This window comes from Nycticebus coucang, chromosome 21 (genome assembly GCF_027406575.1).
Source record: "Nycticebus coucang isolate mNycCou1 chromosome 21, mNycCou1.pri, whole genome shotgun sequence".
Lineage (NCBI taxonomy): Eukaryota > Metazoa > Chordata > Mammalia > Primates > Lorisidae > Nycticebus > Nycticebus coucang.
Genome location: NC_069800.1, coordinates 48,208,165 through 48,223,460, shown reverse-complemented (window position 1 = coordinate 48,223,460; position 15,296 = coordinate 48,208,165). Strand labels below are relative to the sequence as shown.

The 15,296-nt window shown below is 39.5% G+C and overlaps 1 protein-coding gene across 6 annotated transcripts in view; it reads left to right on the top strand.

The window, feature by feature from the left end:
* CHD6 (chromodomain helicase DNA binding protein 6) overlaps positions 1–15,296 on the top strand; it is a 213,623-nt gene that overhangs the window by 127,475 nt on the left and 70,852 nt on the right. For all 6 annotated transcript variants that reach the window (XM_053573515.1, XM_053573513.1, XM_053573512.1 and 3 more), the window contains 5 exons: positions 316–559; positions 2,535–2,711; positions 3,326–3,469; positions 6,631–6,886; positions 7,780–7,990. In XM_053573515.1, the coding sequence (XP_053429490.1) occupies positions 316–559; positions 2,535–2,711; positions 3,326–3,469; positions 6,631–6,886; positions 7,780–7,990 (1,032 nt within the window). The remainder of the gene's footprint in view (positions 1–315; positions 560–2,534; positions 2,712–3,325; positions 3,470–6,630; positions 6,887–7,779; positions 7,991–15,296) is intronic.

Below are 15,296 nucleotides of genomic sequence, written 5' to 3'. Positions count from 1 at the left end.
CGTAGCTCCTTTTTGAAAGTAGGCAGGATATGGGTGGCGCCCGTGGCTCAAGGAGTAGGGAACCAGCCCCATATACTGGAGGTGGTGGGTTCAAACCTGGCCCCCCGCCAAAAACTGCAAAAAAAAGTAGGCAGGATATGAATGGTAATAGTAATAAAAACTGGCCTCAGTTTAATCTCCGTAAAATGATGGTAAAGCCTTCATGGGTGATAGTACAGATCAAAGTGTACTTCTAAAGCACCTTTTTTAGTTATAATCAACCTCAACAAATCATCTGCATTGATAATGAATTGCTGTGTTTCTCACTCTCTGCAGAAAAAACTGTATTTTGGCTGATGAGATGGGCCTAGGGAAGACCATCCAGTCCATCACATTCCTTTCAGAAATATTCCTCAGGGGAATCCACGGCCCTTTTCTCATCATCGCCCCTCTCTCCACCATCACTAACTGGGAGCGGGAGTTCAGGACATGGACAGAGATGAATGCCATTGTGTACCACGGCAGCCAGATCAGCAGGCAGATGATCCAGCAGTACGAGATGGTGTACAGGGACGCACAGGTGAGCCTCGCCTGAGACGCAGAGACCCCGGATCCTGAGCCCAGAACAGGCCTCTGCCTCTTAATTTTTGTGGGTTTTAGTGGCTTATATCTTGAGGTAACTGTTGACTGATCTTGTAAAATCATCAGTTGTTGAAACTGACTTTTTGTTCCTCCCTAGCAGTTTATTTTAATTTATGATAAAACATAGGATTGTAGGGCATGCTTACCAAACTCTCTGAGATACCCCAGAGATCTTTTTTTAGTGTGATTTATTGTTTGGCTTATAAAGTTACTTTTTTTTTTTTTTTTTTGTAGAGACAGAGTCTCACTGTACCGCCCTCGGTAGAGTGCCGTGGCGTCACAGGGCTCACAGCAACCTCTAACTCTTGGGCTTACGCGATTCTCTTGCCTCAGCCTCCCGAGTAGCTGGGACTACAGGTGCCCGCCACAACACCCGGCTATTTTTTTGTTGCAGTTTGGCCGGGGCTGGGTTTGAACCCGCCACCCTCGGCATATGGGGCCGGCGCCCTCCTCACTGAGCCACATGCACTGCCCCTAAAGTTACTTTTATATGCAGAAAATTTTACCTGAATCTTTATGTTCTCAGTGTGGAAAGTGAGTAGAAGAATTAGTGTACAAAGAATGGATTCCTACCTAGAAAATGTGGAAAGGAGCTTAACAGATTTGACAGGGTAGATAAAGAGAAAACAAAGTTCAAATTGTCGAAAGCACAGGCACTCTGGGAGACCAAGGCAGAAGTTTGACACCAGCCTGAGTGAAAGCAAGATCCTGCCTCTACTAAAAGCAGAAAAATTAGCTGGTGTGTAAAGGTGTGCATCTATAGTCCCAGCTACTCAGGGGGCTGAGACAGGAGGATCACATGAACCCAGGAGTTTGAGGTTGCAGTGAGTTCTGATGATGCCATTGCACTGTAGCCAGGGTGACAGAGTGAGACTCTGTCTAAAAAGAAATATTGTTCAAAGCACAACAAAACGTTTTAAAAACCTTTTAAGTGCAGTGATTTTTTTTTTTTTTTTTTTGAGACCAAGCCTCAAGCTGTCCCCTGTGTAGAGTGCTGTAGCATCACAGCTCACAGCAACCTCCAACTCCTGGGCTCAAGCGATTCTCCTGCCCCTACCTCCCATGTAGCTGGACTACAGGCACCGGCCACAACGCCCGGCTATTTTTTGGTTGCAGCCATCATGGTTGTTTGGTGGGCCCGGGCTGGATTTGAACCTACCAGCTCAGGTGTATATCACTGGCACCTTAGCTGCTTGAGCCACAGGCGCTGAGCCATAAGTGCAGTGATTTTTTTATCGTTGTATGTTTGTCCTGGGTACTGGTTTTTATAATTAAGCAAGGTAAAAATTAAATGACTTCAATCAGAGTAAAACCAGTGCTCTCCCCAGGGGTTTCATAGACAGCAGAAAGAGACACATGAAAGAAATTTAAGGTGTGTTCTAATATGATGCAGCTCGGCTCTTAAAATATAATGGCACCACTAAGACAGGTTGAAAAACAAAGCTGTGTCCTGCCTGGTATCCCTTGTTCCAGGTGAATCAGGATCATTATTTCAAATCTATGTTAACACCCAAGTTACAAGGTGAAATTTATTAAATCTGAAAACTACCGGAAGGTTCCTTTGGGCATTCAAGCTATGCATGATTTAGACCCACTCCTGGCTGGGAACCAACACCCATCTGCTGTCCTTATGGCAATTAAAAAATGAAAGGCTTCCCTGCTGTGTCTTATGTATTGTTCATCCTCCTCACCTTTGTGAGGGCAGAGGCTGCTTTGCTTCTGTTCAGTTGATGTTGTGAGGTCTCCTGTCTGAATAGCCGGTTCATTTTTATATTCTCTCTTTTCTCACATGAGAATAGCAGCAGTTGTTGGCTACTCATCAGAACACGAGCATTTCTAGTGCTGCCTCTGCTAATCCTGCAGGTAACTACAGCCATGGTGTAAAGCTTTGCCTTCGGTTGTGTCATCCTCAGGGAAACCCCCTTTCAGGAGTCTTCAAGTTCCATGTTGTCATCACAACATTTGAGATGATCCTGGCAGACTGCCCAGAGCTGAAGAAGATTCACTGGAGCTGTGTGATAATTGATGAAGCTCACAGACTGAAGAACAGAAACTGCAAACTTCTGGAGGGTCTAAAGCTCATGGCCCTGGTGAGTTAGCTCTTCACAGACCCATCCCTTCGGGTCAGCTTAGAGAAGCATTTTCAGCCATTCTGCATGTAGCTTGTTTGTGCGTAGTGTTTTTTACTCCAGATTTTCTTGTTGCCCTCTCTAGAGCCATGATATAATAGTGTAGGAATCAGTTTTTTTTTTTTTTTTTTTTTTTAATTACAAACTGGGTCAACAATTCGGCCTTTGCCTAACATTGATTTTCAGAGGGCCTTGGAAGACTCTTAAATACCATGAAATTAGTAACTTGGAAATGTAAGGTGTCTTGATTGGTTTCTGGGTCCCTAATGAACTGACACCAAAGACCGTTTTGGCACAGGGCCCAGTACATGGTGAGTAGGCACTCAATAATATTTAGTGAGTGAATGAATAGTTGCTTTAATTAACATGAAATTGCTGCTGGAATGGGTGATGTGAAAGAAAGGTTGATCCTCTATTGACTGTAACCCTTTGATGCGCTGGTGCACTGTCTTTTCATTAAAACAGAAAAGAATCGCCCCAAATTGAGCACAAAATGCCCTGGCTTAATTTTCCCCACTAAAATATACTGTTTTGGAGGCTCAACACTGTTCAGCACTTGCTCTTAATTTGTGCAGGAACATAAAGTGCTTCTCACTGGAACACCCTTGCAGAACTCTGTGGAAGAGCTCTTCAGTTTGCTAAATTTTCTGGAGCCATCACAGTTTCCTTCAGAGACTGCTTTCTTGGAAGAGTTTGGAGATCTGAAAACAGAGGAACAGGTAATTAGAGGCTTAAAGCATCAAGGAGACATTGTGATAGTTACTTTCATCAAGGAGACAGTGGGTCACTATGGGGACAGGACTTAGCAAGTGCTGGCGTCCCTGGTAAATGAGCGTTACTGCTTCCCTTCATCTTACCTTCTTGTTTATGTTGGGGAGGGCAGGCTGATTATTAACACTTCTTACAGACGAGTCAGCACACAGTGTAGCTTGTTAGTGTGTCAGGCCTCCTGCTTCACTGGTCTCACGTGTGTGTACAGTGATTTTGCTGCTTTCTTCTGCTTTCCTCATCCTTCCTTCTTCCTACATAATCTGCAACTTATTCCCAGGCCCATCTTCTTGAATACAACATAATACAAGGCCAGTAACACACCTAAAATAGGAGAGAAGTCTGGTTTTGCCCAGAGGTCTGAATATTGTGAGTTGTCAAGGGTCCAGTACCAAGTCTGGCTTGTTGGATTCAAAGCTGATTCAAAACAACCAATATTAATAAATATCTATCTACTGGGAGTAAAAAAAACTCTACCAGGCAGTGTAGAAGCAGGTCAGTACAAATAATAGAGCTGGGGACTTTAAAGGAGAGATAATGTCACATCTGTTTGAGATCAGGGAAGTCTTCAGGGAGAGAGTACAATTGGACAATGTATTTTGGGACGGGTAAATTTTCACAGGTGTAGAGAAAAGAGCTGGTGGCCACTTAGAATAGGAAAAAGCATACTCAGAGCCATGGAACGTAGTGGTGGGGGATTGTCTGTTTGAGTTAAAAAGAAGATAGATGAATTGGGGAGTGTGAGGACAGAGAGATTTAGGATTCTACTGGGGGAAGACTGTGAGGGGTGGTTTGAAGAATTCAGTAGAGGATAGAGAAGCCAGGCAAGGCTTTATCACGGGAACGACATAATTAGATTTGCTACATTAATCTACCTGTGATGTGGAAGTGAGTCGAGACGGAGACTTTGGGGACTGAAAGGTTTGGGCATTTCATTAGCAGATGTCCAGAGTATACTCTGTTGTTCCAGTTTGTTTCTTTCTACTTCTGATGCAAGCCACACTTGGAGAGCAGTGAAGAATCAAACTTACTGACTTTCTCTACATTGCAGTATCTCTTAATCTTTCAAAAGCCAGGCCCAACCTTCTCTTCATTTTTGGACCATTGGAAATGCATCCCCTTCTCCATTGCACTTAATTTGTGGTATGCGTTTTTTCTTCTTCCTAGACAATGATCTCCTTGAGGACAAGGCCCACATCTTCTCCAAAGCTGTGTTTGTTGTATTGACGAGCACAGTGTCTTGCATGTAGCGTACTCTAAATGACTCCAGGTACGAACCAAGTGAAGGGCAAAGTTGGACCAGATGGACATTTGTCCCTGTCTTGACAGTTAGCTAGCCGCATCTTTTCTTTTGATGTTCTTACATGGTAATTCCTTACCTATTGGGGAGATTAGATTCTGAGTACCCTCGGTTGGTAAAATGAAGAGTTAGGTTTAAGATTGGGGAAAGACAGGAGAAACCCATAAAAATAGTATCAAATATCTGTATTTTAATTTTAAAAGTTTTAAATTTGTTAATTGACAAAATTTTTATATATGTATAATGTACAATGTAATATTTTGAAATATGTATACATTGTGGAATGGCTAAATCAAGTTAACATGCATTATACTTCACGTACTTTTTATATTGAGAATACTCAAAATGTACACTCTTAGGGGACCCAAGAATACAATACGTTGTTATTAACTATAGCCACCATACTGTACAGTAGACCTCTTGGATTTATTCTTCCTTTCTAACTGGAATTTTGTATCCTTCGGCCAGTATCTCCCAAATCCCCCCCACCCCCACCCTCCTGCTCCCGTCTCTGGGGACCACCATTCTACTGTATGCTTGTATGAGATGTCTATATTTTGAAACACAGTCAATAAAAGTTTGAGAAAGCATCTGTTTACAAAATAAAACATATTCATTATTACCTAAAACCTGCTTTTGTGAGTTACTCTTCTAAGTCACTCTCTGTAGATCATTTTCTATTTCTTCAGGACACACTGCCATAGCGCACAACTTATTAATATTTACACAGGCTCTACCCCTCTTAAAATTTTTGAACATCCCATCCTGGCTTGAACTTTGATTTCTTTTGCACTTTACCTTTTCCTTATTTTATTTTTCTTTCAGATTTAATCTTAACTAACGTAATGCTTGAGTTTAGGTTAACTCAGGTGTTTTGATTTTGAATCTCTTTCTGTCATGGTCTTACCTAGAAAGGGAACAAGTCACTTTGCAGGTGCGGTCAGGTGTGTAAAGATCTGCTGTCCAGGCCTGAGCTGTTAGGAGAACAAACAGTAGCAGAAAACACCATCAGACTTAATGTTCCCCTGATGTGACATATTCCACGATGGAATGAGCAATGTCATCTCCAGCGTTAATGCTTTGCATACTGTACCTTCAAACATGTGCGCTGCTGTTGTTACTTAAAAGGTGTAGAGGGAACTGTTTCCAGATTGCGTCTACTTCTGAACTCCTTTCTTTCAACATTGTCTTGACTTTGTAATACTGGATGTCCCGAAGTTGCCATACATAGGAAAAATGGGAGACTGTAGCTAAATGTACTTTATTTACAAAATAGTTATTACAAAATGTTGCAAAATATTCTTTTCCTATTGGCCACTTCTTTCTGCATACCCACACAGTCTCCTCTCCCACTCATGGCTAATATGTTCTAAGATAGCCGTTGTTACACAAGCCTGTGAATTTTCTCTCTGTGTGGAGTCTTTTGGGACACCCTGTCCAGCACTTCTACATCCTAGCATGACTTCAAATATTCAGGTGATTACCATGCATGTCCACATGGTAGAGTGAGAGAGAGGTTTGTGTTTTCCATCCTAGACAAGGGTTCTGTCTTTTGAATCTTTCTCCCTTTTTATCTTGCGAGAGTGCCACATAGGTTCTCAGTAATCGCTTCTGGATTAAAACCAGATCCTCTCTTTCCTTTCAGTGCTATTGTAAACTCCTCATTTTCAGGGATCAATCGCAATCTTTCTTTTAGTCAAGTACCACCGTGCTATGATTAGATGTTCAAGAGATTATAGAGAAGATTGGAATCCTCCAGCAATCACTGAACCAGGATCAGGGCAGGTAAATAGGTCTCTGTTCCCTGGGCAGGTAAAGAAACTGCAGTCTATCCTAAAACCAATGATGCTTCGGAGGCTGAAAGACGATGTGGAAAAGAACCTTGCCCCCAAACAAGAGACGATCATTGAGGTGGAACTGACCAATATCCAGAAAAAGTACTATCGTGCTATCCTGGAGAAGAACTTTTCCTTTCTAACCAAGGGAGCAAATCAGCACAACATGCCCAATCTCATCAACACCATGATGGAGCTGAGAAAGTGCTGTAACCATCCCTACCTGATCAATGGTGAGTCAGGGCGTGACTCAGGGAGCAGCTCAGGACTGGCGTGGGCCTCTGCTAGAAGCTAATGATAGTCCAAGAACTCATGTATAAGCTTCCCACTGTGTGTTAGAATGATGTATACGCCCTCACCTTTTTAGGTTCAGAGAGGTTGATGGATTCACTTAAGCCAGTGGTTCTCAACCGACCCACAGGAACTGTATTAAAGGCTCACGGCATTAGGAAGGTTGAGAACCACTGGCTTAAGCAATTTAGGTAATGAGTACACAGTGCTAAGTTTTGAACTTAACTTCTTCCAACACTCTGCCTCACAGTACATACTCTGCCTGGTAGAAGGTAGATACCACTCAGCTGATGCCCTTTATTTGCTCAGAGTCTAGCTCACGCTTTCCACGTGAGGACAGGGAGATGTGTTACTTAATTGAATGAATGAAAATGCTGCAATGATATTAAACTAGCTATGTGCACTAGTTAAAGAATATGTTGGAAGGTTTTTTTTGTTGTTTTACAAAAACTTCTGGAAAAAAAATTTTAAAATCAAATTGTGACTTGGATTCTCTTATAGCTAGTCTTTGTGCTGTCAAGAAGTATAAAGATCTTAACTGCCAATTTTCTGGGAAGGTTTCTGTACTTTGGTGAGTCAGGTTAGGTTAGGATTTGGTGTCTCAAATCCTCTCTCTCTTTGATGAGATTTCTGGGGAAAGCCAAGCCCCTGTGTTCTCTACAAGATGTCACTGCCGAGGGCAAAACCAGGCACACCCACCCAGCATCTGCTCACTGGACTGCTGGTCTAGGAGTTGAGAATTTACTTCATTTCCCCCAGGATCTATAAAGCAGAGAGTAGCTTTTACCCTTATGTTTTGTTCAAGGAATAAATAGTTTGTTCTGTTCCTTTTTAGGAGCAGAGGAGAAAATTCTGGAAGATTTCCGAAAATCCCACAGCCCCGATGCCCCTGACTTTCAGCTGCAGGCCATGATTCAGGCCGCAGGGAAGCTGGTGCTGATCGATAAACTGCTCCCTAAGCTGATTGCAGGTGGCCACAAGGTACTCATCTTCTCCCAGATGGTGCGCTGCCTCGATATCCTGGAAGATTATCTCATCCAGAGGAGGTGAGACTGGTGGCAAAGCTCTGCGTCCAGCACTGCAGACAGTTCCTTTTATTTGATATCTTTTTAGCCCATTCAGAAATTATGTTTCAATAATAGTAAAACATTTTAAAATGGAGAAAAGGACTCTCCTCTGAAAGAATAACTAAAATTCAGAGTTTTTATACTTTATGACCAAGTATAGGTATGCTGTATAAAGTATAGGTATCTTTGTATAAAATATATTCACTTTAGTTGGAAGAAACAGAATTCAGATAGCATTAGAAAGAGTTAAGAAAATAATGTATTTATATTTTTGTTGCCTGTAATGGTGAGAGAAACATGACCTGGAAATCATCACTCTATCAACTTTCTAATAGAGCATAAGCTGGCAACTCACAGAGAAAGAATTTAGGAGTATTTTATGTCCTTTCTCAGAACCCTGTAAGTTTTATGATAAAGTAGTTACACCATCCCTAGTTATTTCCTTGTTCGTGTCCCTGTAATTGGCTGAACCTAAATTCAATTACTCATGGCAAGTGGAAAGTCTGTGTTGTTATGTGGGTTACATGGGTTCAGAGTGGGAGTTAACATTTGTTCCATCATTCACAACGCCTTAGATTTACTGTCATGATACATCAGTGGTCTAAATATTATAAATGAGTTTTTAAAAATTTAATGATGGAAGACTTGTCTAAGGTTATAGAAACTAGTAGCCCAGGCATTGGGTTTAAAAAAAAATCTTTGTTCAGGTGTCTTAACAGATGTCTTATTCTTTTAGATTCTGTTTGTCCTTATAAATGACATATTTTATATAAAGACTATTAAAGGAAATGACCAATTTAAGTATGGGTGTGCTGACATTGATGTTACATAAGTAATTCTTCAAAGTTGGATTAAACAAAGAATTCCTTAAGCTCTATAATAGAGATTTATTGGTAAAGAATTCTTGAATCTTCTATAATCTTTATAAGATTATAGGAATGAATCAAAACTGATAAAGCAGTTTTGTAATTTATAAATTCACTATAGATTAGCAACCCATTGCCAGAGGACTTGCTTTTTTTTTTTTTTTTTTTAATTTTGCCGGGGCTGGGTTTGAACCCGCCACCTCCGGCATATGGGACCGGCGCCCTACCCGCTGAGCCACAGGTGCCACCCAGGACTTGCTTTTTAAAAATATATTATTGTACTCTTTGAAATCTGTATTAGCTTGCAGATTTTTTTAAAAACCCCCCAAATGAATATATATTCAACAGACATATATTTAATAGAATTTTGGCAAGTACAGAAGTCTTGCTCCTTTTTATTCTTTTCCCTTCATTATTTATTGCTCATCTTGTTTTCAAACTATGTAGGTCCTATAGTTTCTCTTGAAAATTTGGAAACACATTCTATATCACCACCTGAGCACGCTGGGTCATCTTTTCAGCCTTCCTTCTTTGTATGTTTAGTGTACCTTTACTTGTTTGAATTGTGATAATCTACAAAATACTTTGTAACTCACATTTTATTTAATATGGAACTTTTTTCTTTAATTTTCTACTACAGAATTCTGGTGATGTGCATGATATTCTAAAAGCATTTTAAAAGTCTGTGAATGAATGTCCCTCTATATATAATGTGATCGTTTCCAGTTATTTCCTTAGGATAAATTCTGATGTACAGATTTTGAAAAGATTTGATACGTACGCTATTGCTCAGACACCCTTTAGTGAAGTGAATTATATGCAAGCCTTTCAACACTGTGTGAAAATGCTTTTTTTATACTTTGACCAATATTGTTTTGCTTCTTGATCTTTACTAATTCAGTAAGCCAAAATGATGGTCTCTCATTTTAATTTTTATTTTTGATTACAAAGAAAATGAATATTTTTTCACATTCGTTAGCTATTTATATTTGTTTTGTGTGGATTGCTTGTTCATTTTCTTCCTCCATTTTCTGTTGTTTTTTGACTCTATAAATTTATAAAAATCATCTGTTTACTTGAGTATGTTGTGGATTTTTTTCTTGGTGTTTTGCCTTTTAATTTTGTTTATGGATATGAGTTTTTGTTTATTTTTAAATGTTCTAAATTTTATAATAGTCAAATTTTTTGTTTTAAAACAATTTTAAGCCTAAGTCCTTATTTATGCTCAAACTTAAGCTTAAATAAATAGGCGAGCATCCTTTAAAATGCTTCTTCCACTCTGCAGCCATATCATGTGTTTTTGAAAATTTTTTTTCATTCTTTTATAGTTTCTTCACCTCATCTCTGCATCCAACAGTGTTCTTCTGTCCTTACTATTGTTATTACTGTTCTCTTTTTAATTTAGTTTTTATTTTCCTCAGTTATACGCATGTGACTGGGCCTGTGGCTCACGCCTGTAATCCTAGCACTCTGGGAGGCCCAGGTGGGTGGATTGCCTGAGCTCACAGGGTCAAGACAGCCCTGAGCTAAGAGCAAGACCCCATCTCTAAAAATAGCCAGGTGTTGTGGCGGGTGCCTGTAGTCCCAGCTACTTGGGAGGCTGAGGCAAGAGAACTGCTTGAGCCCAAGAGTTTGAGATTGCTGTGAGCTGTGACGCTACAGTACTCTACTGAGGGCAACAAAGTGAGACTCTGTCTCAAAAAAAAAAAAAAAAAAAGTTATATGTGTGCCTAATTTAAAGAGTCAAATCATTGTACACATATTAGACTTTGAAAATTGTATTTCCTAATTCATTCTTCCCCTTTCCCAGTTTCCTGTACCTCATAAGCAGTTACTTTTAACTCTTTATGGTATTTCTTTTAGTGTTTATAGCTATATCTCAATCATGTTATTAGCTATAATTTCTTGACTTCTTCGGTTTTAGGTAGTATCTGCTCTCACTGTGAAAGATGAGTCTTTAGCCTCCTTTCACTGCCCCTCCTAACCACCTTATATGCAACTTCCTGTCCTCCCATCTTCCCCATATGCCAAAAAATAATTTGGGATAGAATAATGTTCAGTGTTTATTATGACTTAATGAGAATACTAAATTACAACACAGTCACACAATATGCTGTTTAATTTTCATTGCACAATTTTTGCTTTCTCTTTTTATTATTTATATTTTCTCCTTTATTTGTTTATTTGATTATCTTTCTACACACTTTCTGTAACTCAGCTGCAAACGTTACCCTAGCTCTCTGCATCTACCGTCATTATTTTCCAACCCATGAGTTTCCTCTTACCGAGGCCCTGTCTCCTGGAACCTCCTTCCCTGTGCCTCTGATCTGTTGTCTGCCTTCTGACAAGTTTCTTTTTTTCCCTCTTGAACCGAGTTTTGTTGGTGGATTCCATGCTGGAGCACCTCTTCTAGGAGCTCTTGAGAAAGGGTGAATGATAGTAAATTTTGAGACATTGTCTGAAAATGTTTTTAGTCTACCCTCATTCTTCAGAGTAGTTTAGCTGGCTTTGAGTTTCTAAGGTAGACACATTTCCCCCTGGAATTTGAGGGCATTACTCCACTGTCTTTCAGCTTTCAGGGTAGCTATTGAGAAGTTAAAAGCTCTTTAGATTCCCGGCATGTGTGATGTTTTTTGGTTTTAGAAGTCTTGATATATTTTCTTTGTCCCCTGTCTTACAAAATATTACAATGAGCTGCTTTCCTGTGCTGGATACTGATAGATCTTTCCCATCTGAAGTCTAAGTGACTTCAGTTCCAGGGAATTTTCTTTGATTTATCTTTTATTGTTTTTTTTTCTTTCGTTTTCTTTTATTTGTATCTCAGACCTAGACTAAACTCCTGATTTTCCCTCTTCTATATTTTCTATCTCATTATGTTTTCTGTACCTTCTGGTAGAATTACTTCACTTGGGTTCCAACTTTCAACCTCTAGGTTTTCTTTCTTAATTATGTTTGTAATTTCCCAGAATATTTTTTATAATTTTTCAGTTTTTATAGCACCAGTTATTTCAGAGGTACATTGTTTTCTCTTGCCTTTTTAAGGTTTCTCATGATAGAATGGGAATAGAATTTTTTAATCTGTGTCTACTTTCTCCAAGTCATACTTTTTTCTCTTCACTTGTATATATCTGTTTCATGTGAGAATTTTAGATTAGCTTTTTTTTCTCTTTTAGGAGTTTAAAGTGCTATCTATTCCTAGGTGCTCTGGTCCCAGTGGTTTCTGATTAAAAGGTCTGCGTTCATTCAAATTATTATTCTTCTGAATATAACTTGGTGACTCATTCTTACTGCTTCTAAGATTTTCTTATAGTTTTTGTTTTTCAACAGTTTGTGAAGACTGTAATTCATTCTGGTTGGAGTTTACTGAGCCTCTTGAATTTGTAAATGTTTGTCTTACACCAATTTGTGAAGCTTTTGGTCATTTCTTCAATTTTTTTCTTCTTTTTGCCCATTCTCTTGGGTTTTATGTTTTGTTTTAGTAAGACTCTGTTTACCTAAGTATTTGACCTTTAGATTTTGCTACACATGTCCATGGGCTCTATTTTTTTTTTTTATTTTAATCCTTTTTTTCTTTTTTAGTGTGATTTCTGTCTTCAAGTTTACTCTTTATTATCTCTGTCACACTTACAAAGGCTACACAAAGCTTTCTTTCAGCAATTGTATTTTTTGTTCTAAGATTTCCGTTTGATTTTTTGTCTATTAGTGTTTGGTTTCTCTGGTGAGATTGCCTGTCTTTTCATTCTTCACTTACATTCCCTTACTTCTTTAAGCATAATTAGAATAGCAGCTCTAACGTTCTTGTCTGAATTACAGCATCACAGGTTTGACATCTGTTGATTGTCTTTTTTGTTGCTCTTCTTATTTCATATTAATATGAGGGTACTTATGTTTAGGTTACATTGTTTGCACTTTAAGATAAACTCCAAATTGTACTTGTGTCCTTCACCCAGAAAGTGTGTTTGACTGTCTTTTCCCTTGACCAGAAGTCACATTTTCCTGTGTTACATAATACTGAATTGTGTAATATTATTCATTGTGAATATTATATTGGAGATTTAGGATTCTGTTACATTGCTCTGAAGATATTGATGGTTTTATTTGGAGGCAGTTAACCAGGTTAGACTTAAAATACAATGTCAGTGTTCCTGGCAGGTGGCAGCACCCATCTGAGTTCCCATTATTTGCACTCTGCCCCCAGCTAGCATAAGGCACAGGTCACCCAAAGATTGTGGTAGAGTTTACCACCAGTTTGGGACTCCCCATCTCTCTCCTTTCTGGGGATCATGGTTGCCTATCAGAAAGGTAGCAGCTTGTTATCAGGACTAGAGTCCACACCTCTGCCCCCTTTATGTGGCCTTCCCTGTGGCTGGAACCATGAGTTTCTAGTCCTCTGGAAGATATGCATGCTTTTGTTAACTCTCTACTGCCCTCAGGTAGGTTTTGCTAACTTATTTTGTTCTTTTCTATATTGTCCACACTCTGTGGTTCTTCTTTGCTGACACGTTGCTTTGTTAAGACCATGCAGAGGCTCTGTGTTTCAGACGAGCAGGTGTCTGAGCAATCAGATGGGAAGGGAGCGCTATGGAGCTAACTAGAAACTCTGGATTTATAAGTGAGGCTTGCTGACTATGGCTTTTATCCCCCATGTGTAAGTACTATTCATCTGGCTGTAACATTTCACCAGGGGCCCTCCTTGTTTCTCTCCTCTCTCTTGCCTAGAGGGTGGAAACTTGACTGTACTCAGAGCTAGTGGCGAGTGGTGGTGAAAGAGTAAGGGGTCTTAATATCTCTGTTTCTCTTCCCTTTTTCATTAAGGTCTGTCCACTTATAACTGTAGTTAATATTTTCCAGAGTTGAGAGAGTAAAGATCCTTTATCCTCTTCAAGGCCAGGGTAGGTGATCTAGAGGCTGAGACTTTAGCAAATGCTTTGCCAATTCCCCTGTTTTTAGACTGTGCACCCCCACTTTCAGGGATACTAGATGGATCAATGTCTCATCCCTTCATATATTCTCCAGTATTAAGTTAGGTTGCCATGTCTTGCCTGGAACTCTGCTTTCTTCAAATCAGACACCACTGGCTTGGCTTTCTAGCTTTATTTGGGGGAGAGGATTATTTTCTTTTTAAGTCCTTACACTAAAGGTTTGGGGAGAACAAAGAATTAAATGCATATATTAATTAATAATCTGTGGCTAGATTTCTTTGATTTTATTTTTTCATTTTGGTCTTTGGTCCTTCTGTAATTTTGATAAATAGCATATAATAGAGGTCTGGTTTTCTTTTCTTTCCAAATATGTTTAATTTTTATATATTCTATTTGCTAAATAGTCCATCATTTTCCCCATCATATAAAATATTATAGATGAGATATACTGATATTATATATGCTGAGTGTATGTCTAGCCTTTCTGTTCTTTTGATCACCGCTTTCATTTCTTTGCTCATATATTATTCCAGATGAACTTCACAATTATTCTTTAAACCTATCTCTGACTACTCCAGCCCCTAACTCCAGAAATGTGTTGGGATTTCTGTTACTTTTTACACCTTAAGTGGGCTAGGACTGACACGGTTAGAGAATCGAGGAACATGTTTACTGCACTGACTCAGCTCTCTTATATACACATTTTCAGATTTGCTGCTTTGTTGTGCTCTGTTATGACTCGACAGACATTTCTACAGTGTCAGCTTTGTGCTAGAACCTCTGAAGGTGTTAGAGACACGGTGGTGAGCAAAGAATGGCCCTTTCATGTTGTTACCAATCCTGCATATTTCTTACTGAATTTAATCCTAACTATTTCATGTGTTTGTGGCTGTTGTGTACAGGGTTGTTTTTTTGTTTTTTTTTTAACTCTTTATGTGTTTCAGCTGATTATTGCTGGGAGATGAGCCCTTCAAGTCTTCTAAGGTCAACATTTCTTGGGCCAAAAACGTGTCACTGCCCTTCAGTCCCTCAGCTGGTCTCACATAGGCTTTTTCAAAGTACCACCTGCTTGCTTCTTGTTGATATTTGACAGTGACACAGATACAGGTTGAGCCACATCAACTTCTAGGGATCTTGTTCAAAATACACTTGTCATAGAGGGTTAATGGCTGTGCTGAAGTTTGGTGCGGAAATGTTATGATGTCTGATTTCTTCATTCAGACTTACAGCCCTCCAGGTTTTCTTTGTTCTTGAGCCTCTTTTCTTCTCCAGCTGTCCATCTGGTTTTGTTCCCGTTTAATTTCATGCCAGGCTCTCATCCAGGAATGAGGGCATAGCCGGGGACCTGGCACAGAAGTGTGGGGATGATTTCAAAGAGCTCAAAGAATTCGATTTCATTCTCGTTTTTCATTCTTTGAGAACACTCCCTCAAAACTTAAACAAGCGATAGAAATGAGAATGTTCGTTTCAGCCATGCTGCACGTTCTAACAGTTACG